Source organism: Populus nigra, chromosome 1 (assembly GCF_951802175.1).
Source record: "Populus nigra chromosome 1, ddPopNigr1.1, whole genome shotgun sequence".
NCBI lineage: Eukaryota > Viridiplantae > Streptophyta > Magnoliopsida > Malpighiales > Salicaceae > Populus > Populus nigra.
Window position 1 is genome coordinate 19,939,417 of NC_084852.1, and position 25,960 is coordinate 19,965,376.

Below are 25,960 nucleotides of genomic sequence, written 5' to 3' on the forward strand. Positions count from 1 at the left end.
AAAATATGGGTGGCTCTAACATCAAGAAACCGCAAGAAAGTAAGCTTTCATTTGGAATTTTGTTCCAGGGTTGGTTAAAAATTAAAAAATAAATTCTTAAAATAATTCTGTTTATATTTTTAGATTATTTTAATATGTTAATATTAAAAATAATTTTTAAAAAATAAAAAATACATTATTTTATGTAATTTTTAACAAAAAAAAATTAAAAAAACAAACACTATTATTCTCCCAGATGAAAACCGACGTTCTAGATTCCTCTCCGACTTTGTAAAGCCTGCAAGAGGTTCTTTTTTAGTTTCATGTCTTTTGTTTTATCTAGAATCTCATCCTTCCTATTTGCAAGCTTTCTGGTTGTATACCATATTGTTCTTTGCTTTCCTGATTTGTATCTTTTCCTCTCTCTCTCTCTCAAGTCATATTTATGGCAATGAATTTCCCGTGTATTCTTTTCCATTTGTTTGAAATACTTAACGAAAGAGATTGAAGGACAACTTCAAGAGTCAAGACAGATTTCTGTGTTTTTTCTCTTTCTTGAAAATGCTTCAATGGAGGTTCTTCATCATTTGTACTTGAAATGAACGTGGAATCTTCTGTTCTTGAAAAACAAAGGTCAAGAGTTTAAATTTATAAAAGTTGTTATCCTTTTCCACGGAAATGTACTGAAATTGTCGAAGTGAAGAAGAAGATAAACGTCATTATTCTCTGCTAAATAACAACGAATCATTTTGTCTAAAAACGCATCGTTTAGCCTTGGTAAAGCGCTGCACCTCATTCACTTACTACGCGTCGTTTTGTTTAATGTTTCGGTTTTTTAGTAATGCCACGTGTGTGGAAAGAAGGCTGATTTTCTCTCTTTCTACTAGAACGCTAAGATGTTATATATGCAAAAAATTGTAACAGAATGCATGATTATGAAATGATGAAAGAATTAATGATCAATTAATCAGTGCAATCCCCCTTTCTCTCCCTCTCTCTCCCTCCTTCTTCTCCTTCTTATACATGATTTCAATACAACCACCATTGCAGGACACTACCAAATACAACTTTTATATTTGGATTAGTACTTCTGAAATATATTCAAATTGGTTCTAATATAGTGCTGCTTGCAACAAGTGGTGCAGAGCCTCAAATCTTCAAACACAAGCTATGACTCCTGACATTATGTCTCAAGATCTCATGAGGTTCGAGGAATCATGCTGCGAACAAGAAACAATTATAAAAATATAAACAAGTTATGAAATCACTAAAAATTATCAAGTTTATTCATGAAGCTAAGTCTAAGGAGCTCAAAGAACTTATTAGTGAGTTATTTCACCAGCAAAACTTTTTTTTATAGAAGTTGCAACATACCCCTAAAGAATCTAACACAAAAAGTGACTATCAAGCATTCAGCCAACATGATTTTGCTATAAGTTCAGGTTGGGTCGTGAGGCTAAAAAATTTAAGTTAGCTTTCTATTATTTAGATGTAATAACCTTGTTTTGGCACTAAAACTTCATGAAAAGAAAAGGTAATCAAAAGGTGACTTGGGGTGAATATGTAAAGGAAATATATATGCTATCGGTTTGGAGGTCAGAAGGATTTACAAGAAGAGTTTAAGGATTTTAGACAGATTGAAGATTTGAAAAGTTACATTAAGAACTTTGATATACTATGGAACATGGCTGAAATCAGTGATAACCATGCCTTGATATTTTTCTTAAGAGGATTGAAAGTGGAAATCACGAACTTAGTTAAGATGTTCGAACCTAAAGCCTTAAATCAAGCCTACAACCTGACACGTTTACAAGACAACACTCTAGCCTGTAGAAGATCCCACCAAAACTACACTAAATTTGTCTTATTAGACACCAATCAAATAACTCAATCTAAGACTAGCAATAATCAAACACCTTACAAAATTTCACTCACATTGAACACTAGCAATCTTAAACAGCCACAAAATAACTTATTACCCACTCCTAATCCATATTTCCAATGCAAACCTACTATGAGACCCATTAAGTCTATAAGGAATAAGGAGTTAGATGAGAGGAAAGACAAGAGATTGTGTTTTTGGTGTGATGAAAGGCTTGTGCTAAACCATAAATGTAAAAATAAAAAAATTATATTCCTTATATATAGTGGATGATGATGGTAAGGAGGTAAAGGATGGTAACAATATTGCTGAGGAAAAACCTAACCCTAAACAAGTGACCCCTATTATATCTATCAATGCATTGGAAGGAGTTACTAGTTTCCACACTCTCATTATCACTAGTAAGGTGGATAAACACCTAGTTTTTATTATAATGGATTCAGGTAGCACCCATAACTTCATTGACTCCAACATAGCTAAGAAGTTGCAATGTGATCTTACAACAATCAAGCTATTAGTAATGGAGGCAATTGATTAGGAAACAATGTTGTGTACAGCTGTTTGTAAGAATTTTAAGTGGAGAATGCAAGGGAATATATTCATAGCTTATGTATTCATTATTGTTGTGACATGGTATTAAGTATATAATGGTTGGCAATTTTAGGAGACATCGTATCTTATTACAAGGAGATGTGGATGTCTTTTAATTAAAAAGGACAAGAAGTGGTGATTAGAGGGGATAGTCCCATTAAGTTACAAACTAACATATTTGAATAATTCGATAATCTAATGGACAATTATACTTGGATAGCAGAGGTCAACTTATGCAGTCTAAAGCTAATTTTAAAAGTGGATGGTGAGTTGCATTTGATATCTTCTACCCTTTCACCTAACATAAAAGGAACCTTGCTCTGGAACTACTACTAGAAAAATATCAGGACCCATTTAGATAATCTAGAGGCTTGCCACCACCAAGGCTACAAGATCATTTAATTTCTGTGAATAATAGAGCTCAACCTATTAGTCTGAGGCCCTACATATAATTTGAACTCTATAAAGATGTGGTAGAGAAATTGGTCTCTGAAATGTTATAATATAGAATTATACAGCCAAGTCATGACCCGTTTGCTTCCCTAGTTGTTTTAGTGATGAAGAAAGACAACTCATGGAAACTTTGCGTGGATTATAAAGCACTAAATAAACTTACAATAAAAGACAAATATCATATATTTTTGTTGATGAATTATTTAAAGAACTAGTGGGTGCAATTATCTGATAAATAAACTGAGATAGTTAACAAGTACCTAAAGAATTATTTATGATGCATGACAGGTGAAGTGCCAACAAACTGGATCAAATGATTATCTCTAACTGAGTGGTGGTAGAACACTAATTTTTATACCTCAACTAAAGCTACTCCCTATGAGGTATTGTATGGGCTCCCTCAACCTATTCATATACCCTATTTCCTTAAAGATTCTATGGTGGAGGTTGTTGATAATTACTTGACTACTAGAGAAGAAATGCTAAAGGCAATTAAGGACAATTTACAATCTGCTGAGCACAAGATGGTTCGCATGGAAAACAAAAAGAGGAATGAAAGAATATTTGAAATAGGAGACCTTGTCTATTTCAAATTGCAACTATATCAACAAAAAAACTATAGCACACATAATTTCCCAAAAACTAGCATCAAAGGTCCATACTTGGTTCTGAAGAGAATAGGATTATATGCAAGTTGGTTCTATTATAGTGTTGCTTTCAACAGAGTCACTCCCTTGTCTTGCTAGGGCTTTTTCTTTACTTTCTTTCACTTTTTCAACGCTTTATTCGAGAAACTCTCAACGAGTACATTTTGTTGTAAAAAACTGATATATAAAGAACAGATTAATATTTATAAACTGAGAAAAAGAACAAAGAACAAAAAAATAAAGAACAAAAAACAAAGTCTTTACAGTTGAAAGAACAAGGAGCAGAAAATGTCTCAATTGGTTACTGTCATCCCCAATGTTTTATTTATAGAAGGAAACAGACATTAAAGAAAAATAAAACACTAAAAAAACATACCAGCTATGTTCTCCTTTATCAAAGGAGTTGTATAACAAGCTAGTCTAATCCTAAATAAGCTTAAACAAATGAATTAAAAGAAACATCCTAATCTAGATAATGTTATCAACTAACAGATAGATAGCAATACAGTAGATTACTACTAAGTAATCCTGTTCCAGCTTTGGTACCAAAATTCAACACTCCTCCTTAGTTCCAAAGCTACACATTCCAATTCTTCCCCTCAGATCTTCAAACATATTTCTTGTTTCTAGTTCAACTGCTGCTTTGAATTTAACAAACTCAGCAAACACAAGATTTTGATTTCAAAAAGTAAATCCAGCAGAATCTACTATAATCATCAACAAATAGAAGAAAATACTTTGAACCATTCAATGATTCATTATGCATCGGCTCATACACATCTGTACAAGCTGGAGTTTTGACAGTGCTCTGAATGCATTGTCAGGAAAAACAACTCTAGTTTGTTTTCCTAACTGATAGGCTTCACAAATACTCTTTTGTTCCTGTATATCTGGTAAACCGTGAGTCATCTGCAGGTCAACTATTCTCTTTAAAGTTGCATAATTGAAGTGCCCCAACCGTTTATGCCAAAGAACAGATTCATTGTTCTCACAAGTGTTAGCACTCAAACATACTTCTCTCCAATCAACATTAAAACTTTTGTTCATCATTTTTGCAGAAAGCAGTAGCACTCCATTTTTATCTATAATATCACATACTCCATCATTAAAGAATATTGAGTAACCAGATTCAATTAATTATCCCACACTAACTAGATTCTGATTGATCTTAGGCACATAAAGAACATTTTTAAGAGTTTTTGTACCTGACAAAGTTTCTACTTCAATTGCTCCTTTTCCTTCAACCTTCACATAGTCTCCATTCCCAATTCTAACTCTAGATATATAGCTTTTATCCAAATCTTTGAATAAGTTCAGATCTGCAGTCATGTGATTAGTGCAACCACTATCAATAAGCCATGATGAGTCATTTGCCTTGGCTGTGTTACACATCTCCTGTATTGTAGCCATGAATAAAAAATCTTCCTCCACTTCTGAACTCTCGGCTACTTGAGCTTGTTTTTCTGGTTCTACTTTATTTTTACAGAATCTTTGAATGTGACTAAATTGCTTGCAGTTTCGGCATTGTGCATTCTTGAGCCAACACCAGGCTTCAAGATGATTAGTTTTTTTACAGTATTTGCAAGCAAGAAAATGTTCTTTCTTCTCTTTCCCTTTAGTGAAGATGTTGTTGCTGTTCTGTTGCCAGTTATTGGATTGCCAACCTCTCCCTTTTTCTTTTTTTTCTTCTTGATTGTTTTTGTAAAAATTCTTAGCCCGACTCTTCTCCTTGTAAACTGCAACAAGAGCTCATTCACTTGTTCCTTCTTGTCTATAAGCTTGTCTTTGCTCCACAGCTTGCAATGCATTTACCAGTTCTTGCAGACTCATTTTTGAAAAATCTTTAGAATCTTCTAAAGAGCAAATTTTATGTTCAAATTTCTCTAGTAGACTTACCAGAACTTTCTCTACTATTCTTGAATCTGGAAAATCTTCTCCCAAAAGTTTCACTTGATTCACAAATTTTGAAATTTAAGAAGAAAAGTCTTTGATGGTATCGGTTTCTCTCATCTTTAGACCTTCAAATTGTCTTCTAAGATTTAAAACCTGCATCTTCCTTGACTTCTCATCACCATGAAACTCTGCTTTTAATTTATCCCATGTTTCTTTGACAGATTTACAAGCCATAATCCTTGTGAAGATTTCTTAACTCACAGCATTATGAAGACAAGTAAGAGCTTTGAATCGCTTTGCCTTTTCTTCATTGAAAAATTTCATCTGTGCAATCGTAGGATTGTTTCCTAGTGGAGTGGGTTACCTATCACTCTCCACTATCTCCCACAAGTCAAAAGCTTTGAGATATGTTTTCATTTTTACAGCCCACACACCATAATTCTGCCTTGTGAACACTGGTATTTTTGCTGGAAAATTTGCAGAATCCATTGCTTTTAAAAAAAACTCACTTAATCTCTCGTGTTTCACTCACAAACCCTTCAAAGCAAAAGGCTTTGATTTAATCTTACTATTCTCTCGTGTTTTCACTCACAAACCCTTCAAAGATTAGAGAAGCTCTGATACCAATTGTTGTAAAAAACTGATATATAAAGAACATATTAATGTTTATGAACTGAGAAAAAGAACAAAGAACAAAGTCTTTACAGTTGAAAGAATAAGGAACAGAAAATGTTTCAGTTGGTTACTGTCATCCCCAATGTTTTATTTATAGAAGGAAACAAATATTAAAGAAAAATAAAACACTAAAAAAATGTACCAGCTATGTTCTCCTTTATCAAAGGAGTTATATAATAAGCTAGTCTAATCCTAGATAAGCTTAAACAAATGAATTGAAAGAAATATCCTAATCTAGATAATGTTATCAGCTAACAGATAGATAGCAATGCAGTAGATTACTACTATGTAATTCTATTCCAGCTTTGGTACCAAAATTCAACACATTTTACCTGACTTCTTTGCTGCTCACTGATCTTGATAATGGGATCTCTATCAAATTTCAGTTAAATACTCTATAGTAATGGTTTGTTATTTTTCAACTTTTGTAGACATTCTAAGCTACAAAATTAATCTCTACTTCAGCATCTCAACTATTAATGGTACTGGATTGATATGTTGTAATAATCTCCCTTTACTCTAGCTTACCACAAAAGTAATAGAATTCAATTTTTTCTGATGCCTTTTTTCTTTTTCCTACTTCCTACTGTTTGTCTCAGATTCTCTACTAGAAAAGAAAGAATTTCTTGTTATATATTCTAAGATGAAATTTGACATACCGCTCCCACATTATGATTAATCCTTCCATGTAATGCCATGTATTGATGAGAAATGAATGGCTTTCATTTTTCAGACTGATGCTTCAGATGCTGGCAAGAAAGCGCTAGGCTTAATAGCAGGTGTTGCAGCAGAATAAAATCACGAAGACATTCATGCTTCTGTTAAGGTTGATGTTTCTGTTACTTTACTATTATCTATCATTTGTAAGTTGGAGGATCATGGATCATGGATGATCTAATGATGATTAAGGCGAGGTTTGATAGTCGTGGGAAGCTGGCTACTCGCCTGCAGCATTAAATCAAGCCCAGGAGATACGTTACAATTTCTAGTGAGTTTGACCCCAAAGCCCTTGACAGGATTCCTGTCATCAAATTTGATCTCTCTCTCTCTCTCTCTCTCTCTCTCATGCTCTGAAAGGTTTATCCATTTCTCAGCTGTGTGTCCAGATGATGGAATTCTGACCTTTTATTACCTTCTGCTGGGGCTTTGAAAGAAACTTAAACAAAGATACACTGCTTTTATCTAGAACTATATAGTTACTGGTAATGGAGGCTAAAACTAGCCTTTCCATTGTCTTTTGTCTAGAAATCCAAGAGCTGAAAAGTCCGTATGACCATTTACCTAAACCTTGATTCACTTGAGCAGTCAGTTTGCCTTGTCAAGTAATCGTATTTTTAACACACACACACACACACACAGACACACAAGCTACTTCTTCACAATACAAGCAGGGAGCCTGACGGTTGAAGCTTTCTAATTCAACAGTGAAATAAAATTTTTAATATCCTACAGAAACTTGGGTGATATGTAGTTGCTCTAAACATGAAGTAGTCACATTGCAATGTGATAGCATATTATTTCCAGAAAAAGAAACAATAAAAAGATTCCTGAATCTACCTGATGCACAAAAAAGAGGAGGGTGAAAGGAACTGACGAAGCGGTCGCTTTCTCAATGCAAGAAACCTTCACATTTAATGGCTGACTGTTGTTAAAGATTTTAATATATTTTTTATTTATTTCTTGAACATTTTAGGAAGTTTTATTTTTAAAAAATAATTTCTTTGGGTATGAAGTAATAAATATTCAAACTAATGCAACGTTCTTTTTTTCTTTTTTGACCAAAACTTTAGTTACATTTGTTTCTCGAGGAACTTCTTGTTTAGCGAGAAGTTCATAGAGAATCCTTCTTCATTCTCTTACCTTCACTCTAAACCGAAACATAAAATGAACAGCTCTGATCATCAAGAAAGCGCTAGAAGCAAAGAAACCGGAGGTCCTAGACTCTTCTCTGACTTTGGAAAGCTTGCATATGGTACTTTTTAATCTCATGCATCATCTTGTTTGCAAGCTTTCTTGATCTGTATCTTGTTTTCTCTCAAGTCAAACTCGTTTGCATTCTGATTAAAGATATTCAGTGCCAACTTTAAACAAAGATTTTCTGTGTGTTTCTCCTTTCTTGAAAATCTCCAATGGAGCTGCATGTTGAATCAAGAAGCAACGAACAAAAAAGTTTCTTTATCTGTTTCTTCTCTTGAACATATCATCCCTTTGTCTTGCAGGGTTCTGTTACGTCCAACCATTTTTTTATTCTTCGTTCTATGAATTCTGAGCAAGTAGAGACTTTAAGGGTACTTTTTCTGCAAACTTCTTAATGATTTGTTTTATTTTTTTGCAGACCTCCTACGCTACAGAATCAATCAGTCTTTTAACATCTCGACCAGTAGTGATATTGGATTGGTATGTTGTGGATTTTCTTAAGCGTAGTTTGCCACCATAGTAACAATATTCAATTTCTTTGCTCTGTGTTTTTTTTTATATAATTTTTTATTACCAAATCCTTTACATTTTTTCAAATTGTCAGAAAGAAAGAAAGAAATCACTTGTTATTCTAGATGGCACGCTATGATTTTAATCCTTGTAATGTTGTTGATGAAAAGTTGAATATGTTCGCATTTCTTCAGACTCTTACCCCGTATGCTGCCAGACGCAAGAAACTATCGAAAGCAGGTGTTACAGCAGAATACAATCTTGAGGATACTCATGCTACTATTAAGGTGGATGTTAATCCGGAATTACCGGTGAGTTTGTGGATTGGTACTCAGCTAGCTGTTCTTTTATGCTTTATATTATGCATTACCTATCTGATGTCTTTTTCTTTTGCATAATGGCAGATTTCAACAACTCTCACAATGAGCAGAACATGGCCATTCATGAAGAACACAGTTTTGGTGAAATTTCCAGATTACAACTCTAGAGAGGTAAGGACAGTTTTTGGGCTTTACCTAGAGTTTGGTTCTCATGTTAAGGTTACTCAGATTCAATCAAGATAAATGAAAACCTGCAGATAAATGACTAATCACGAGTTCACATTTTTATGAGAACCATAGAAGATGATAAGAGCATTGAAACATCTCGTCACTTGTTAAACCATGATCTAATCTCAAAATCTTGCAATTCAAATGAAGCTATTCTTAACATGATATGCAGCTTACAGTCTGCAATTCCTTCAATTATGGTAGAAATAAGATAAACCTCAGATCCCAACAAACAATCTGCATTTTATACTTTCTCCTTTTGTCTTTAATCAATTGAATCAAGCCCTCTTTGCTAATCTCATATTGTTCAAACGCATTTTCAGTGAGAAATTTAGTCGTCTTCTCTTCTGGTTCATTGCGTGTGCAGTTTCAAATTCTGCATGAGGTTCAATACTTCCACAAACGAGCTGCTTTAGCCATGACACTCCCTTTGCTTCGCTCCCCTCTAATTCAGCTTACTGCAACAGTTGGTACTGCACACCTTGCATTTGGTATGGAAACAGTATACAATACTAGCTCTAGACAATTTCTCATGTTCGACGCAGGCATTAGCATGACAAGCCTGAATTGTGAGGGGTCAATTATATTGTAAGTTAATTTACCTGCACTTATGAAAAACATGAATGAACATCCCTAGTTAAACTCCCTACATATTGTAGATAAACACCTGCTAATTTTGTGACTGCATGCTTATGGCTTTAGTATTATGCTTTGTTTCCTCAACAGTCAGTTGTGAAGGAAGAGACTTAAAACAACTCACTCTTCTTTGGAACTTTTCAGGGAGAACAAGGGTGATTCTCTAAGGGCATCTTATATCCATTATTTTGATCATGAGAGGAAAGTCGCAGCAGTAGCAGTGATCGGCCGGACGTTATCAAGAAAGGAGAACGCTTTTGCAGTTGGAGCATCATGGATTATGGATGACCTAACTACGATTAAGGCGAGGTTTGATAGTCATGGGAAGCTGGTTACTGTCCTCCATCATAAAATCAAACCCAAGTCATACTTTACAATTTCTGGTGAATTTGAACCCAAAGCCCTTGACAAGACTCCAGAAATCAGATTAGGTCTCTCTCTCGTGCTCTGAAAGGTTTGTCCATTTTTTAGTTGGGTTATCCAGGATTCTGATCCTTCATTAATTGGTGCTCTGCAAGAACGGCGATGAAGATTCGCTGCTTTTACCATATCGAGACCATATACAGCTACTAATGCTGGCGGCATAAGCGGGCCTTGTCATTGTCTTGCTTTTAGAATATCAACTGCTCACAAGAAACTATAAACAGAAGATCTTAATAAGTATGATTCAAGGAAGAAAATTCATTTCATTTCATTTCAATCAAACCTATTTCCTTTCAGAATCAACACCATCCCATTCTCAACAAGACAACGTTTATTCATCACTTTGGAGAAGAAAATCATCTGGCTTTTTTTTTTGACTTGGTACTTCAGAAAATCAACTATAGTGGTTTTTCTGCTTGTTCTATATTAAGTAGCAATTGTGCCAACTGTAATATCATCTAGATGAAAAACCAAAGATTTCTGAGCCCGTCCCCTTTCCTGGTTCAATGGAAATGCATATTGCATGAAGTTCTTTGTTTTCGCTTGCAAAAGGGCATGCATTGAAGGGATTGACAAATAAAGAAGTGGTGGAATTTTCTGCATGCTTTGTTTTGCCAACACAAATTCTGGTTATTTTGACCTTCAAGAAACTCTTAACAAGTGCATTTGCTGCTTTGCGGATTACTTTTAGGCATAGTGGTTTCCTGATAAAGCATGCCATTGATTCTACATGGAGCTGCTTGCTACGGCAGCATTTTTTTCATATAACTCAAAAGACTTTCCAGCAAGCAAACAAGTGAAGATAGAATTCAACAAGACAACATATTAATACAAAAGCAGAACTATAGTGAAGCAAACCTACGAATTATATATCATAGATAATATATCCCGTGTGGAGTGGACATTATCCTGCATAAGTTTTGATATGCCAAAAATACTCAGATGTTACGCACCGATTGCCCTGGCACCAATAGTTTCCATCATCTGCCAAGCTTGTTTTCAAGTTCCAGAGTACTCGAGGGCGATAACATTCCTATCAGTGTGTTATCAATATTGATATTTGAACTAACATATTCATAAAGTTTTCGAATCTGAAAGCAACTCCATAAGCAAATAATAGACATTGAAGAAATTAGTAAGTCTTCCGGGTACACAACCCAGAATCAGACCAAGGCAGCCACGTCAAAAACTAAAAACAAAAACTTCCAAGTTTATATCCTACCGAGCTACCCTGGATTAGAGTCAAGAGAATGCCAACGGTTTTTAGCCCAAAAAAATTGACTGCAACCTGAAATTTGAAGTATTGAAAGTGTGCCAATTTTTTTCAGGGGGGGTAATCACATATACACATTGTTGTAATGTTGTTATCCAGTTTTAATTGGAGGGATAGCAAGAAATAAAATAAATTTGATTCTGGTATAGTCTTGGAGTAAATTTCAAAACTGGAAATACACCAGCACATGTTCTCTCTGCTCTCATTGTCCCTTTTTTTTTTTTTTTCCATTGACAACCATACTGCACCAAATATGCATCAAACAACTAAGTCAACTATCTAATTCCAATCATACCTATTAGACGGCGATTGGAACAAGGATATATTGACTTCATCAGAATGTCTCCTTGAATTTATAAATTTAAACGTTAAACTTTTGTGCAATTTCTTGATGCAAATACAAGGTACGTTCATAAGTTATAATTTGGGTAAACTTTTCAAAATGTGAGATGATTTTCACATAACCACCAAACTATATAGTGACAGCACAAATTATTTCCCAATAAACTATACAAATAAGGATGTTAAAAAACTGGTGCAGAAAAACACACCAAATCATGAAGGATGAACATCAAATAATCAAATTATTGATGTTAATCATACTATGATTCCAAAAATTAGCAACATTCCACTAATCAAACACAAATAACTAAGAAATAAGAAATAAACAAAAAAGGAAGTACTAAAATGAGAAATATAACATAGTATATCCACTAAATGAGGGTTAAACAAAATTCAGCGAAACAAAAGCACCAAGGATAACACTATCTAAGAAACTACACATTGCAGTTTCAAAGCTAATTACGAAACCTAAACAAAAAGTAACTACTAACAAGACCATTTACGTACAATAACCCCCACCCCACCCACCCCCCCATCATGTTCCTTCTCGGCCTCCCTAATCCTTTTCAGCTTTAAAAGCTGTCAGCATTAACTTCGCCTGTTCTCGTATTAGTTCATTCCGCTTCAAAAACAGCTCCAACTCAGCCACATGCAACTTCCTCCACTCCTCTTCCATTTTCTCCTTCTCGGTTCCATGCACAAAATTCAGTCCCATCCTCACAACATAATCCTCCATTCTTTCAACACTCACATTGCTTTCAAACTTCAAAACACTTTTGACACTTGAACCTCTCCCCATCTCGACTTCCACTCTGTCCTCTTCTCCCACATCCATACCCAACTCAGGCTTAGATGCTTCTAGTTTCTTCGCATTCCCTGTCTTATTATTATTACTAGTATTACCACTATCATTTTTCCTCCCATTAGCTTTAATACTCCCATCGCTGCCCCAAATACTTTTAGACAAATCAAACCCCTTTTGATCATGTGGTTTACTGAAAGTCTTATTTTCACCTTTTTTACCTTTCACATGATTCTCAAATTTCTTCTTTAACCTAGAAATCTTATCCTTCAATTGAGTCATAGACACATCAAAATGCAAAGACTTCTTGATAAAATCATAAAAAGCATTCATATCCTTTGATGGGTCATAACCCTTCTTTGCAGTAAAATCAATTATACCTCGCAACAGTGCAATCTCATCATCCTCGGTCCACAACCTTTGAAAGAGCTGTTTTTTGGAATCCTCGGGCTTCTCAGGTTCGGGTTCCTTGTTCTTAGCCCGTTTCGAGTCTTCGCGATCAGTCTCGTTACCTCTCTTCAAAGCAGTTGTTTTCTCCGGGGTAGCAGCTGTAGCAGGTTTCGATCTGGGTTTCTTGGATGCTGCTGATGCCGCCTTTGGTGGGGTCTCCTCCATGGGCTTAGACGTTATAGGCTTGACAATCTGGTCGGGTTCGGACTCGGATGCCGACTCCGACTCCGAATCAGATTCAGATTGTTGAGTGGTGGTTTCGGTTATCTTGTGAGGTGGGTTTTGGGTTTTGTTTTGTGGTTGTGGAGGAGAGGGCTGTCTTTGTTCACCATCAGATTGTTGTTGTTCTTCTTCTTCTTCCTCAGCGCTGGAAGAATCTTCCTCCTCTTCTTCTTCAGAGATAGAAGCAGAGGGCGGGTCTTCAACAGGAGGAGGGCGTTTAGGTGCCATGGAGAGAGTGACAGGGACTGTTTTTAGGGTTTTGAAAGAAAGATAGTTTGATTCGCAGCAGGAGGGGAGCAGGGAGGGGAGCGTTCGAGGGCAGGTAGAAAAACCGTCCTCTAAGGCGTTTATAAGGAAGGCCGATACGGTGACTGCCGATTTCCTTCTCGCTGTTGGATTCCTCACGGTAATCTTGATTTTTAACCATCCAGATATTATAAAATAATATTCCCAGTAGCGCTGAACGGCGTCGTTGGGCGCTTCGAGTTACCTTTTGCTTTGATTATTTAAACAGTAGCCTTCATTGCTATTCTCACTTTCCATGCAATCCAGTTGTCCTCTTCTCTTTAAATCCTCAAACTCAAATCATTGGAAATATACAGAAGCCTGAAAATCCATGGAGGACCCATCCATCCTATTATAACTAACTTCATTAACTAACTAACTAACAATTCATCTCTCGGAAGTCTTCAATCAGGAAAAAGGACCAAATGATTGAGGCAATGTTTAACATTTAACATTCGCAGATGCCGAAATTCTCGGAGCTTTATGCTTGGTGAAAATTTGATTTCTTTTTTACTTTAAATTAAATTTTTATATTTTTATTATTATTTTAACCCACGGATGCTAAAAATAATTATTAAAAAATAAAAAATATATTATTTTAATATATTTTCAAATAAAAAATAATCATTATTACTTTTTCAAATATCCCAAACCGTCAAAATCCAATTATATTCATTCTATAATATGATGAGATGTAATATAATTTAATGCAAGCCTTGATAAAGTTTCATTTTAATTCCTGTGACTTTAAAATATAGTACCTATATTTTATTTTTGTTTGAAAACCTTTTATCCTTGCATTTTATAAAATTTATAGTTTAGTCCTTATAGTAATACATTTTTTGCAATTAGATCCTCGCATGATTACTTAATCATATAAAGGTTTTTGTGGTTAAATTTTCTTTTTAAACTACTTTTAAAGTTAATGTTTTTTAAAATATTTTTTTGATAATTTTAATATGTTAATATATATAGTTTATTATATTTTACACTTTACTATCATTCTTCTTCTTCTTTTTCTTCCCTTTCAATCTCCAGCAAGTACACACCAAATTCGGGCCTTCAAAAACGTCTTAAAATTGCTTCTGTTCCAGAGATTTTACCTTTCTAGTTATTTCATTTTCTATTTAGCCGATATTTGACTTGGACAACCATTTAAACTATTTTTGTGAGATATTGGAATCAGTTATTATCTATCAATCAGATTCAGGCTGGAATTTTCCCAAAACCTTGTTGTGTTTATTGTTCTTGGTTTTTTTTAGAATTAACGAACTCCAACTTTCGTTATATGTTATGTAACAATGCTGAAGCGACAAGGGGAGGATTTTCTGTATTGTTTTTCTGTTCTTGAAAAACACATGCACAATCCTTTATTTTACCAAGCTTCTCTCTTGCTACTTTATTTTATTATTTTGATAAGAAACTCTCAACAAGTATTTAGTCAACTTAATTTTCTTTCTGCTCCATTGCATGTGTAGTTCCTCTTTCGGCATCAAGTTCATTACTTCTTGAAATATGCTGCTTTGGTCTTTTGTGTTCCTTGGGTCCGCTCTCTCTTGCTTTGATCCGCTATCTTCCTTTGATCATCCCCTGAAGCTCATCTTGCATTTGGTATGGAGAAAATATTCGATGCAAACTCTGGACAATTTATCCTGTTTCATGCAAGCATTAACATGACAACGCTGAATTGTGATGCATCGATTGTCCTGCAAGTTACTTTACCACTACTAGTTAAGAATATGTGCAGTCATTCCTAGTTAAACTCCTAGCATACTGTACGATAAAAACCTTGCTAAAAGTAAACATGATCACTGCTTGTGGCTGTTGTTGTTATGCGTTGTTGCCTCAACAGTGAAGGAGAATTATAACATAATTCGAACTCCCTAATTTTTTCAGGAAACAAAAGGGTGACTTTCTAAGGGCATCATACGTCCACTACTTTGGTCATGAGAAGAAAGTTCAGCAGCAGCATTAGTCTTTAGGTGGTTTTCGATAAAGAAGAACTTTCTGATCGTTGGAGGATCATGGACTTTGGACAATCTAACTGCAATTAAGGCAAGGTTTGATAATCATGGAATGATAGTCATTCTTCTGCAGAACGAAATCAAAACCAAGTCGAACTTAATTTCTACTGAATTTGACGCCAGAGCCCTTGACAATAGACCTTGGATTGGATTGACTCGTTCTCTGGTGCTCTGAAGGTTTCTCTATTCTTCAGTTATGTTGTCCAGTTGATGCAATTCTGATCCCTCGTTACCTTCTGTTAATGGTGCTCTGCCAAAAAAAAAATGCATAAAGATTCATTGCTTTTACCATATCCAAAACGTACACAATTACTGGCAATGAAGACCAAAACTAGCCTTATCATTGTCTTATGTTTAGAAATTCAACTACTGACCAGTAGTTGCCTAAACCTGATTCGGTTTTGCAGTTAGTTTGCGCCATCAGAGTACATGAAACACTTTCGTTATTGCTTATATTGCCATGTTCTCTAAAAGATCCTACATTGTTCTTCTTTGGATTTGAATCACTGTTCTGATCATTGATTATTCAGTCCATTATGATTCAGTTAGTTAGATCAGTCCGACGCACATAACCACACACAAGGTACTTGATGGAGCTTGAAAAAAACTTCATTAGATATGGGCTTTCTTTGCGGATAATAACAGGCTGGGTAGTGGGTGTTACCTGCTAAAAAACCTTCTGATATTGAAATTAATTTAGGGTTTTTCAGATAGATATTATATAAGAAAAGTGTGCAAAGAAAGAATTAAATATTTTTTTCTATTTTTATGTGAGAAAAATCCCCTCCTCTCTTTTAAACTTAGGAATATAAAGCTTATTTTAGAAAAAGTTCAAAGCATTTATCTAGAAAGTGGCAATTTATTGAATAACTTATCGCAAATATAGCTAAAGTATAAATGAAGTTTTAGCATGTATAGCTTGACATGCCTTAAAAAGATAAGAGATGAATGATAAAATAATAAGAAAGAAAAGAGAGAGAAAATGTGATGAGTCGGGCGAAAATCAAACCTAGTGAGGTTTGGTTGGGCCCAGGCCATAGAAGCTAGCATGTATAGCTTGACATGTCGAGAAAGATAAGAGATGGATGATAAAACAATAGGAGAGAGAAGAGAGAGAAAAGATGATGAATTGGGCGAAGACTGAACCTAGTGAGGCTTGGTTGGGTTTCGACCCAACCGAGCCAAAACTTTTTTTTTGTATTATCATTTTCTCCTAGGTAAATTTTTAATGGTTACATTGTTAAAAAATACTCTATCGAAAAACTAAATTTAGTAGGGAAAGACAAATAATGGATGATATATTCAAATATATCCATGAAAAGCGTGAACTTACTATGAATGCTGGTGATAACATGGTTGATAGCTGTGGGAGTAAAAGTCTATAGCAATGTTAGGAATCTTGAGACACTTTTTGCATGGTTATGCACATAGCAATGATGGAGAATATTGGTCCATTATGATAATAACAAGTATGTTAGGAATCTTTTTCCACTCATTCATTGTTTCACGTGGCTATGCCAAAATCACTTTACTTTAATAATGGTTTTCGACAGAATTACTACTATATAAATAGCTAGTACCTCCCCTCTTACTCAACATCACATTTTTCTTCCTTTCATATTATTTATAGGTGAACCTTTAGAGCAGAAACGGAGGTGAAGAACCTTATTCTTCTTTTCGTGATTTTCTACTTGCTTTTAAATATGTTTATCTAAATAAATAAAAATAGTATAGGAGACTCTAAAGGTGGTACCTCTGCCAATAAAAGTGGGGGAGCTAAGCACTCTCATTCCCATCACACTAGTGGAAGTAGAGGTGCTAGATCTTCTCATAAAAGATATTTTTTCTCCATACCCCCATCTATCCAACCTTAACCCATGATTCATATAGGAGCACTATAATTTTTGGTGTTATTACTCAATTAGCCTTAAACATGAAAGTAGGGTATGAGGCTCGGACTTCACCTTCCTATGAAAGAATAAATAAGACACCAAAGACAATAGCTTAGAATTTTAAGATCATAGCTCGTATAGGTATGTTTAAGTTGGGTATTACTTTCCATTATTAGGTTTTGTTATAAATGTGTTTTTCTACTATAACCTGTTAATTAGTCAGTTGCACTTAAATGGATGGATAATCGTGGTAGCTTTTGACAAGTGTTTGAGACTTAAAGGTCAAGTTCTCATTATTGATAATTTGTCTAGTTCTTTTAAGTCTAACAAAAATATGGCATGGTTTTAATTTTTTTCTAAAAGGACACAATCCATTGAAATATATTTTTCAAGGTAAATTATTGTCAGTAAAGAAATGATTGGTTTATAGTGGGTTATAGTAGTTCTATAACCCCTTACTAAAAAAGTGTGTGGATATTCTCCAATTTGAAGAGTATCTATCGTGGATAATGTCGCTCCTTTAAGCCCAAACGAGGAGAATGTATTCAGAAATCTTGCTAATAATTGCCAATACTATCTTCTTTGATTGGCCGAAAGTTATTCTCTTAAAGATAATATTTATGGTACAAGAGATATTTGTCATCTTCCTTGCTTTTTGGCAGCATAACTATTATATTGATGTTTGTTTATGTTGTTTATATATGGGCCCCTCTTTGAGACAATTGAATTAGAAGGAACAATAAGCTTCAAATTTCTTATCGTCGTTTAAAAAACACAAAAGGAGAAGAGGTAATAGTCTCGGGAGAAGAAAAAGACAACAATAAAAGAACCTAAAGTAGAGGTAATAGAAAAAACTCGGCAAAAGAGTGGTGAGATGGACACCAACATTGATATGAAAATAGTTGGGAGCAGGTATGTTTTACACTAGAGGAGTAAGAAAAGGTGTAGTTCACAACCTATCATTCCTGATTCTTCTATGACAATAACACCCACACCAAGTCAAGTACTAAGTCTTACACACATAGTTACCCCAAACACTACTACATCAAGTCTTGTGCATATTGCAACAATTCCTATTAACATTCTTACTGATATAAATTTAAGTGGTAATACTGTTTTTAGTAGCTCTTCTTATCCTCATCTTTGGTTTCATCGTCTTTCCATGTTGAATTTTGTGAACTATATAACTACTAGTGGTTATGGTCCTCGGCCTGAGGAACCTTCCTTGGTAGGATTTCAACCTTCTAGAGAGGTAATCCATACTTATAGAGAGGGGGACTCTATGACTTTCATATTTGAGGATAATCCTTCATCTACATATGGCAATTGCTAAAATATAGATATTTTTTCCAAAATATCTTAGTTTCTTAGGGATATATAATGATTTGAAGAAGGTAGTTTGTCATATCAATTAACTAACAACATTTATAAAGCTTTCCATATAAGCATAAGGCTATTTGATCTCATTATTATTATCATTTATTATTTTTTCTACTACTAATATAAGTTTTTCTTCTTTTTTTTTCAGAGTTCTCAAATATAGTTATTAGCTCTTTGGCGATGAGAAGGAGAATATGAGAAAATAACTAAATTTTTTATATTAGCTCATCATGAAATTACAACTTACAAAGAGAAACAACCTTGGATAGATAAGAGTTTTCATGAACTACAGTTAACGTATTGCTCTCTAAGCGTGGATAAAGATATTTTTCATATAAATGTTGCATCCCTTTGTGTTGCCATACTGGAGTCTAAATGAGAAGTGACTAGTTGTAAGAAAAAGAATTAAAGAGCTTGAAAATATATGTTTTGATGCTTAGAGTGCACTAATTGGTATCCAAACACAAGGTAAGGTGACTTAGTTACAAGGAGAATGTTTGTTAGTTTATATGCCTTGTAGCCATGACACTATTTTATTTATGTAGAACATATTTAATTTTATTAAATAAAAGAATTATTTATCTTTAATAATCATTTATATTTAATTTATGAATTTAATGTTTGATAAATAAATCTAAAGTAAAGATAAAATTCATGAAACAAAAACACTTTGTTAGGAAATTATAAAGATGTTATAATTATGAGATTTCTATTGTATCAAAGTATTGTTCCTAAATGTTCTTGGTCAATGCTCTTTTAATATTGGACATTTATTAGAGTCGTAAAGACTAGTACATATTATGAACTTTTCTTTTATGAAAAGAAGCAAATGTTCTCATAAGCTAAGTTATAAGGGATACCTAGAACTAATATATAGGTGTTAGTCATAAGACATGTACATTGAACTGACCCGCATGAGAATTCCATATGAAGATATTACTTATATCTATGGAAAGACTCACGTGACAGTTGTCTAAGTAATCCTTAGACTTGAAATCACTAAATTATCTTATATAGAAAGTGTTATATTTTGATCTTATTACACGTTATCTTGGTAAATGTAACAAATAGATAGACATTGCATATAACATAAACTATATGAAGATATTTGAGTGATCAAAAGATAATTCATTACCTTAGGTGAATTAAGAAAAATGTTCCACATGATCTCAAATAGTATTGATTGTGAAATCCTTGCGTAAGGTGAAATGAAATTTGCAAAGAGTTTCAAATCTTGTTCAAAATATCAATGACTATAATATTGTGAACAAATATGATTTGACAAGGCAGAAGCACTTCATGCTAAAATGTTTTAATCAAAACATTATTGATGAAAGGATAATAATTACACTAAGAAACCAGTTATTGAAAAATGAAGTCAAACCACTTGTAAATGTCTTAATATTTGGGAGATCATGACACGTTACTAGACGGTGGTACTTAATCTTTAAATATAAATTAATCAATTATTGAATTGATAATAAATTAAATTATTTGATTTATTTAATTCTATTTATTTAGAATTATAATTTATATTTAGACCAACATATTAGGAACCTAATGGGTCACACATATTAAGAACCATTAGTCAAAAATTAAACTGAGATAATTAATCAAGTATGGCTTGATTGAAAATAATTTTAGAAATGAAGCACTAGAATGTATTTAATTCAGAAATTATAATTTCAGTCTTAGAATAATTAAGTAGGGACTTCATTGATTAAATTTTTAAAATTATTTTTTAAAAATATATGGATTTTATTTAAAGGCAAATAGATATTTTGTTATCTATAGGGTTTTTTAGATTCCCTATAAATATAAAGTTATACCTCTTATTTTAAATAGGTTATCTGTTAGATAGAAAAACTACGTAAGTCATAGAATAAAGAGCCAGCACTCTAGGCATAGCAATCCCTCTCTTCTAAATAGAGATTTAGAAGATTTCTCACTTGTGGTTCCTATGGATTACCATTGGAGGCCAAAAAATTGGACAACTTATGGTTTGTAACAACTCAGTCTTTCAAAAATTATTCAAAGCCGGAGAAAATCAGATCTTTAGGTAATAAATTTATAAATAAATTTATCATTTCCACTGCGCGTATGAATTTTGAAAACCTAAAAATGTTCACATTTGCAAACACTATGAGAAAATCCTTCCAACTTTGTAACTACTTGCAACAACAATCTTGCACTAAAAATAGTAATGAAGGATAAATTAGTTGACATGATAGGAGACATTCACTTCTACAATAGTTTTTGAAGCATTTATGTAGACTTCTCCCACTTGTTTTATGGCAATGTGCCTTCTTTTAATTAGATTCAACCTAGGAGCATAGTTTTAAAACTCAGCAGGACAATTCGGGACCTGCTTACCCAGGACTGGAACCGGTCCAAGTTTATAAAAAATAAGGGTAGTTAAAAACTCGGCGGGCCCAGCAGGTTGACCCGGTGACCCGGTTGCAACCTGTTAGCTATTTTTTTATTTGTTTACCAAAACAACATCGTTTTAATTTATAAAAAAAAATGAGGTTGACCCAGGCTTTGAGCCAGATCGGCCACCATGTTGAGTTTAAAAACACTGCCTAAGAGAGCTAAGGTAGCCTTTGAAGGTCAATATTTGTCTGATGAGTCAGACCAAGAGTAGAAGATCATAAGTGATACTTGTATTCCGTTTGATGTGTTTGGAATTGTATTTTTATTATGTAATATTATTGTGTGTATTGTGTAGTATTGTGATGTGTATGTTTTGATAATAAAATAATTTTTACCGCACTTCTAAACAATCAAAAAACTAGTCTTCTCGATAATGCGGGCTCATAAAATTTAATTGAATACTCAGGGATTTCTCTTCCAGTCTTATAATGGATTGTCAGTACTATTTTTCAGATGTGCTACTCTACAATAATCACCTAGTCTTTAGCATTTCAACTTCAAATACTGGAGTGGTATGTTATGAATTCTCCTTCACTGTGATGGTTTCTTATTTGTTTTTAGTATACTAATCCTCCTGATGTATCGAGCAAACCTTGAATACGTGTTGGATTGTTCAGACCCTTGCTGCATATTTTTCCAAACTTGGAGATCGCCTTAAAGAAGGTATTGTCACAGAATTAGATTTCGGGGAGACCCATACCGCCATTGAAGCCAAAGTGGATACGGTTTCACGGGTGGGTTCCTGTGCTTAGTTCTCAGCTCGCTCTAGCAAACTCAAATTATGCTCTTTTACTTCAGTATTACCCTATCTGACGTCTTTCATGTAATGGCAGTTCTCAACAACCCTCGCATGTGAGAGAACATCGCCATTCACAAAGAATACAATTGAGCTGAGATTGCCACATTACAACACTAGCATGGTACGGACCCCTTTCGCTCGCTAAGATTAAACCACATTGAATACCTTGTGATCATGGAAAGAAATGTTAAATTTCCGTTTCCATGCATGAATTGTCTACTTCTTACTGGAATGATCATCTGCAATGAGATGAAACATTGAAAGTTAAACGAGCACATGGCGTTAAATCTCATGTTTTATAAAAAGATGAAAGGAAATGCAGGTAGATAAACAGTCACGAGCCTGCCAATTTCGGCATCCATGTAAGAAGATAACAGCGTCCATACATATCCAATGAATCTCCAGTAAAATCATGTATGATCTAATGTCAAGCTCTTGCATTTGGGGATAAAATTTTGGATGTAGCTACTTTATCCCCAAATGCAGAACAATCTGCAAGATCTACAATTAGAATACGAATGAAATACAACTCAAATGCATTTTTGTAGTTTTTGTTATATACTTTTTTTCTTTTATAGCTGAACCAAGGCTTTCTGTTTTGCTGATTTCCTTTTCTTCAATACATTTTTGGTGAGATTTAATCACCTTTGCTTCTGATACATTGCATATGCAGTAACAAGCCATCCTTGTTTCTATTCCATTAACATCCTTCTTTTCCTTTGATCAACGATGCAGCAACTGAAACTGAGTTTTCCACAACTGTTGGAACTCCACATGTTGCATTTGGAATGGGAACAAAGTACCATACTACTTCTAGACAATTTAGCATGTATGACGCAGGCTTTTGCATCACAAAGTCGAATTGTGATGCATCAATTACTTTGGAAGTTATTTACCTGCATTAGTGAAAACTTTGAACGAAAATTCCTAATTTAACTCTCAACATATTCCAAGACAAAGAACTTCCAATAGACAGCATGATTACTGCTTGTGGCTGCTGTCAATATGCATAACTGCCCCAAAAGGGAAGGAGACATTAAGACAATTCTCTGCGCCTAAAATTTTCAGGAGAGACAAGGTTGGCTTGCTAAGGGCATCGTGTGTCCACTACTTTGATCATGAGCGGAAAGTTGCAGCAGCAGCAACGATGCATCGGGTGTTTTCAACAAAGTAGAATGGTCTGATAATTGGAGGATCATGTACTATTAACTATCCAACAACAATTAAGGCAAGGTATGACAGTCGTGGAATGCTGGTCACTCTCCTGCAGCATAAAATCAAATCCAAGTCAAAGATAACAGTTTCTAGTGAATTTGACACCAGAGCCCTTGGCATTATTCCTGCAATTGGATTCGGTCTCTCTCTCACGTTCTGAAAGTTTCTTCATTTTTCAGTTATGTGGTTCAGCTGATGCAATTCTGATTGCTCATTCCCTTCTTTTGATGCTCTGCAATAAAGGCAAACAAAGATTCACTGCTTTAATCGTATCAACTGTTTAGTGCGCACCATAAAAGTGCGCAAGTACACTTTTTCAAGCCATCATGTTTTTGTTGTTTCTTAGATTGTCATGTTGTCTGACAGATCCTACATTTTTATCTTTGGATTCAATTCACTGTTCTGATCATAGATTATGCAATCCATCATGATCAATTAGTTTGATCACTTCAATAACACACAAACCCACACGCAAGTTTGCAAATTTTCTATAGTTTATTATCATGTAGAAACTTTGGTGATTAGTTATTCCTAGAATATGGCAGGTAACCATTTCTATTGTATTTTTTTCTTTTTAACGAGACAAAAAAAATGATACGGAACGTTCTAGATGTTGAAACAGCTTTCATTCAAGCCGTACTGCAATACAAGAGCCTCATCATTTGCAAAACGAATAGTAGTTGCAATTCATTTTTAGTGGAAACTAAATTCTACCTGCTCAAATATGAACTAGGTTGCAAAATCATGAAAGCAGTTGCTAGCAAATTATTCCCAGAAAATAAAAATCAATACAAAAACTGCTTTTACTGCTTGAACACCTACAAAATCTTGAACAGAGTATTTAACCAGTATCAGAAAACTGTAGATGAATATGTAATCAATGATGTTTCTTCATGTAAGTTCTGTGCTTGAGCATCATTGTTATGAGGGAAATGTAATGACTTGCAAGTTTAAGTAGCATTCACTTATACTTCGAGTCTTCCCAGTGAAATATGCCATCATATAAAAAGAGCAGTACCTTTTCCTTCCTTTTGGCCCCATCAAACCTGCAATAAAATTTATTTGCATCTTGGTACCAACCGAAAAGTATGAGCATTTTCCGGGAAAATCATTCTATTTCTCCAAGCTAACAGGTCAGGGCAATAATTTAGGCCAATGCCTTCAACCAAACATAATTCATTTCAGTTCAGAATTCCAGCCTTTGAACCTCATGATTGCAGGATAAACTGCATGAGCAATGGATCTCAACATTCATTCTCGACTCTTAAACCTGGCACACCAATTTATTAGAAGATCTTCAACATCAGCATCCATTCTTGTTCCTATGCCACCCCAGACCAACATGTGAGGAAGGTCTCCTACAGTTGAGCCTGTTTCTTCATATACAGTCTTGAACCCAATTCTTGTATAGAACCTGAGAAGCTAGTAAAAAAAGAAACAAGGCAAAACAGTTATAACAGATTCAACCATTTAGGTAAGATTTTATATCTGCTCCATAAAAGATCCAAGAATGTATTCTTTCCAGTTTCCAGTAACCATAATCATCTTTTTTGAACCATGTGGGTACCTAAAGGGTTATAATAGTTGACAGTAACCCACAAAATTGTAGGGTTTCTGCCTAAATAATCAGATTGAAACAACTTCAATTCTTCAATAAAAGGTAACGGAAGAAGATAACTTCATCCAAAAGACCTAAAGCAGAGAAGGGAAGGGGTTCTTGAGTTTTAAATATATAATTGAGAGTTGTTCTCAAATCATAACTTTACATGAGAGAGCTGATTTGATTTGGTAAACTGATAAGAGAAAGTGAAAGTGAAGACAAATAACCTTGGAATGGTAAAGATCAGAGTCATTAATAGCAAGCAACTCAGCAGTCTTACAACTACAGTCATAAACATACCGAATAGCAACAGCTCCAATGAACAAACCAATGCCAAAGATGGATTTTTCCATGCCAAGCGTCTCTCTTTTCAATCTTATTGAATCTAAATGAAGAATCTTGCCTTTTAACCATAACCTTATAAGCCTTTCAGCTCTCCCAAGCTCATTTTGAGTTTCAAGACTCTTGGCTGTGATTCTAAAAAAGGGTCCTAGAGTTTGAGAGAACTGGAGAGTTTGCTGCCAATATTTCAGTCATGGTTGGTATAGGTATATTTTTTATGGTGTTAGCACTATTCCCGTATAGAATGTTGCTCTTTTTGAGAGAACCGAAGAGGGTTTTGGTTGGTGTCATTTGGTCTGGAGATGATAAACAGGAAACTGGTGTGATTAAGTAAGAGACATGGGATCTTGCTTGTCTTCTTGGATTTAGCTAAGAGATTTTGAAGGTAGGAGTCATGGATGTCAGTTCCATTTTTTCTCAGTCGTTTAGAAACGGAGCAGAATGAAAGAGGAAACTGAATGGTAACTTTGAGACAGGCAGTGCACGAGGGTCCGGGGAGTGGTCGGAGGTTTTGCTTGGTTGATATTCTGATCATGTAGATATCCAAAATGAGGTAAAGCGTGGCACATATTGGATCACCATTTGACTCCATCTCGAGCTCTAAGAATTAAAACTTTCTGCTTACCCCAGGGATAATACATATTTGATTATTTGATTATTTGTATATTATCACACTCTTATAATTTTCTTATTGTTATCGTAGTTGTGTCATTTCCGCAGGATAGGGATAAAATTAGAATATAAACA

At 34.4% G+C, this 25,960-nt stretch overlaps 2 protein-coding genes and 1 long non-coding RNA gene across 3 annotated transcripts; 1 reads left to right on the forward strand and 2 right to left on the reverse strand.

Annotated features, from left to right (window-relative positions):
• The first annotated feature begins 8,004 nt into the window (after positions 1 to 8,004).
• On the forward strand, positions 8,005 to 10,182 carry LOC133674449 (mitochondrial outer membrane protein porin 2-like). The gene is made up of 6 exons (XM_062095591.1): positions 8,005 to 8,092; positions 8,456 to 8,517; positions 8,742 to 8,858; positions 8,952 to 9,038; positions 9,463 to 9,683; positions 9,876 to 10,182. The coding sequence occupies exons 1-6, from the start codon at positions 8,005 to 8,007 to the stop codon at positions 10,180 to 10,182; spliced, it is 882 nt and encodes a 293-aa protein (XP_061951575.1).
• Positions 10,183 to 12,107: 1,925 nt separating this feature from the next.
• On the reverse strand, positions 12,108 to 13,645 carry LOC133683190 (GLABROUS1 enhancer-binding protein-like). Its single transcript, XM_062106760.1, has one exon. The coding sequence runs from the start codon at positions 13,469 to 13,471 to the stop codon at positions 12,326 to 12,328; it is 1,146 nt and encodes a 381-aa protein (XP_061962744.1). The 5' UTR covers positions 13,472 to 13,645; the 3' UTR covers positions 12,108 to 12,325.
• Positions 13,646 to 24,013: 10,368 nt separating this feature from the next.
• Positions 24,014 to 25,819, reverse strand: LOC133704485 (uncharacterized). The gene is made up of 2 exons (XR_009844075.1): positions 25,172 to 25,819; positions 24,014 to 24,693 (listed from the first exon to the last, which is right to left on the reverse strand). It is a non-coding gene; the product is annotated as an uncharacterized LOC133704485 (long non-coding RNA).
• Between the last annotated feature and the right edge of the window lie 141 nt (positions 25,820 to 25,960).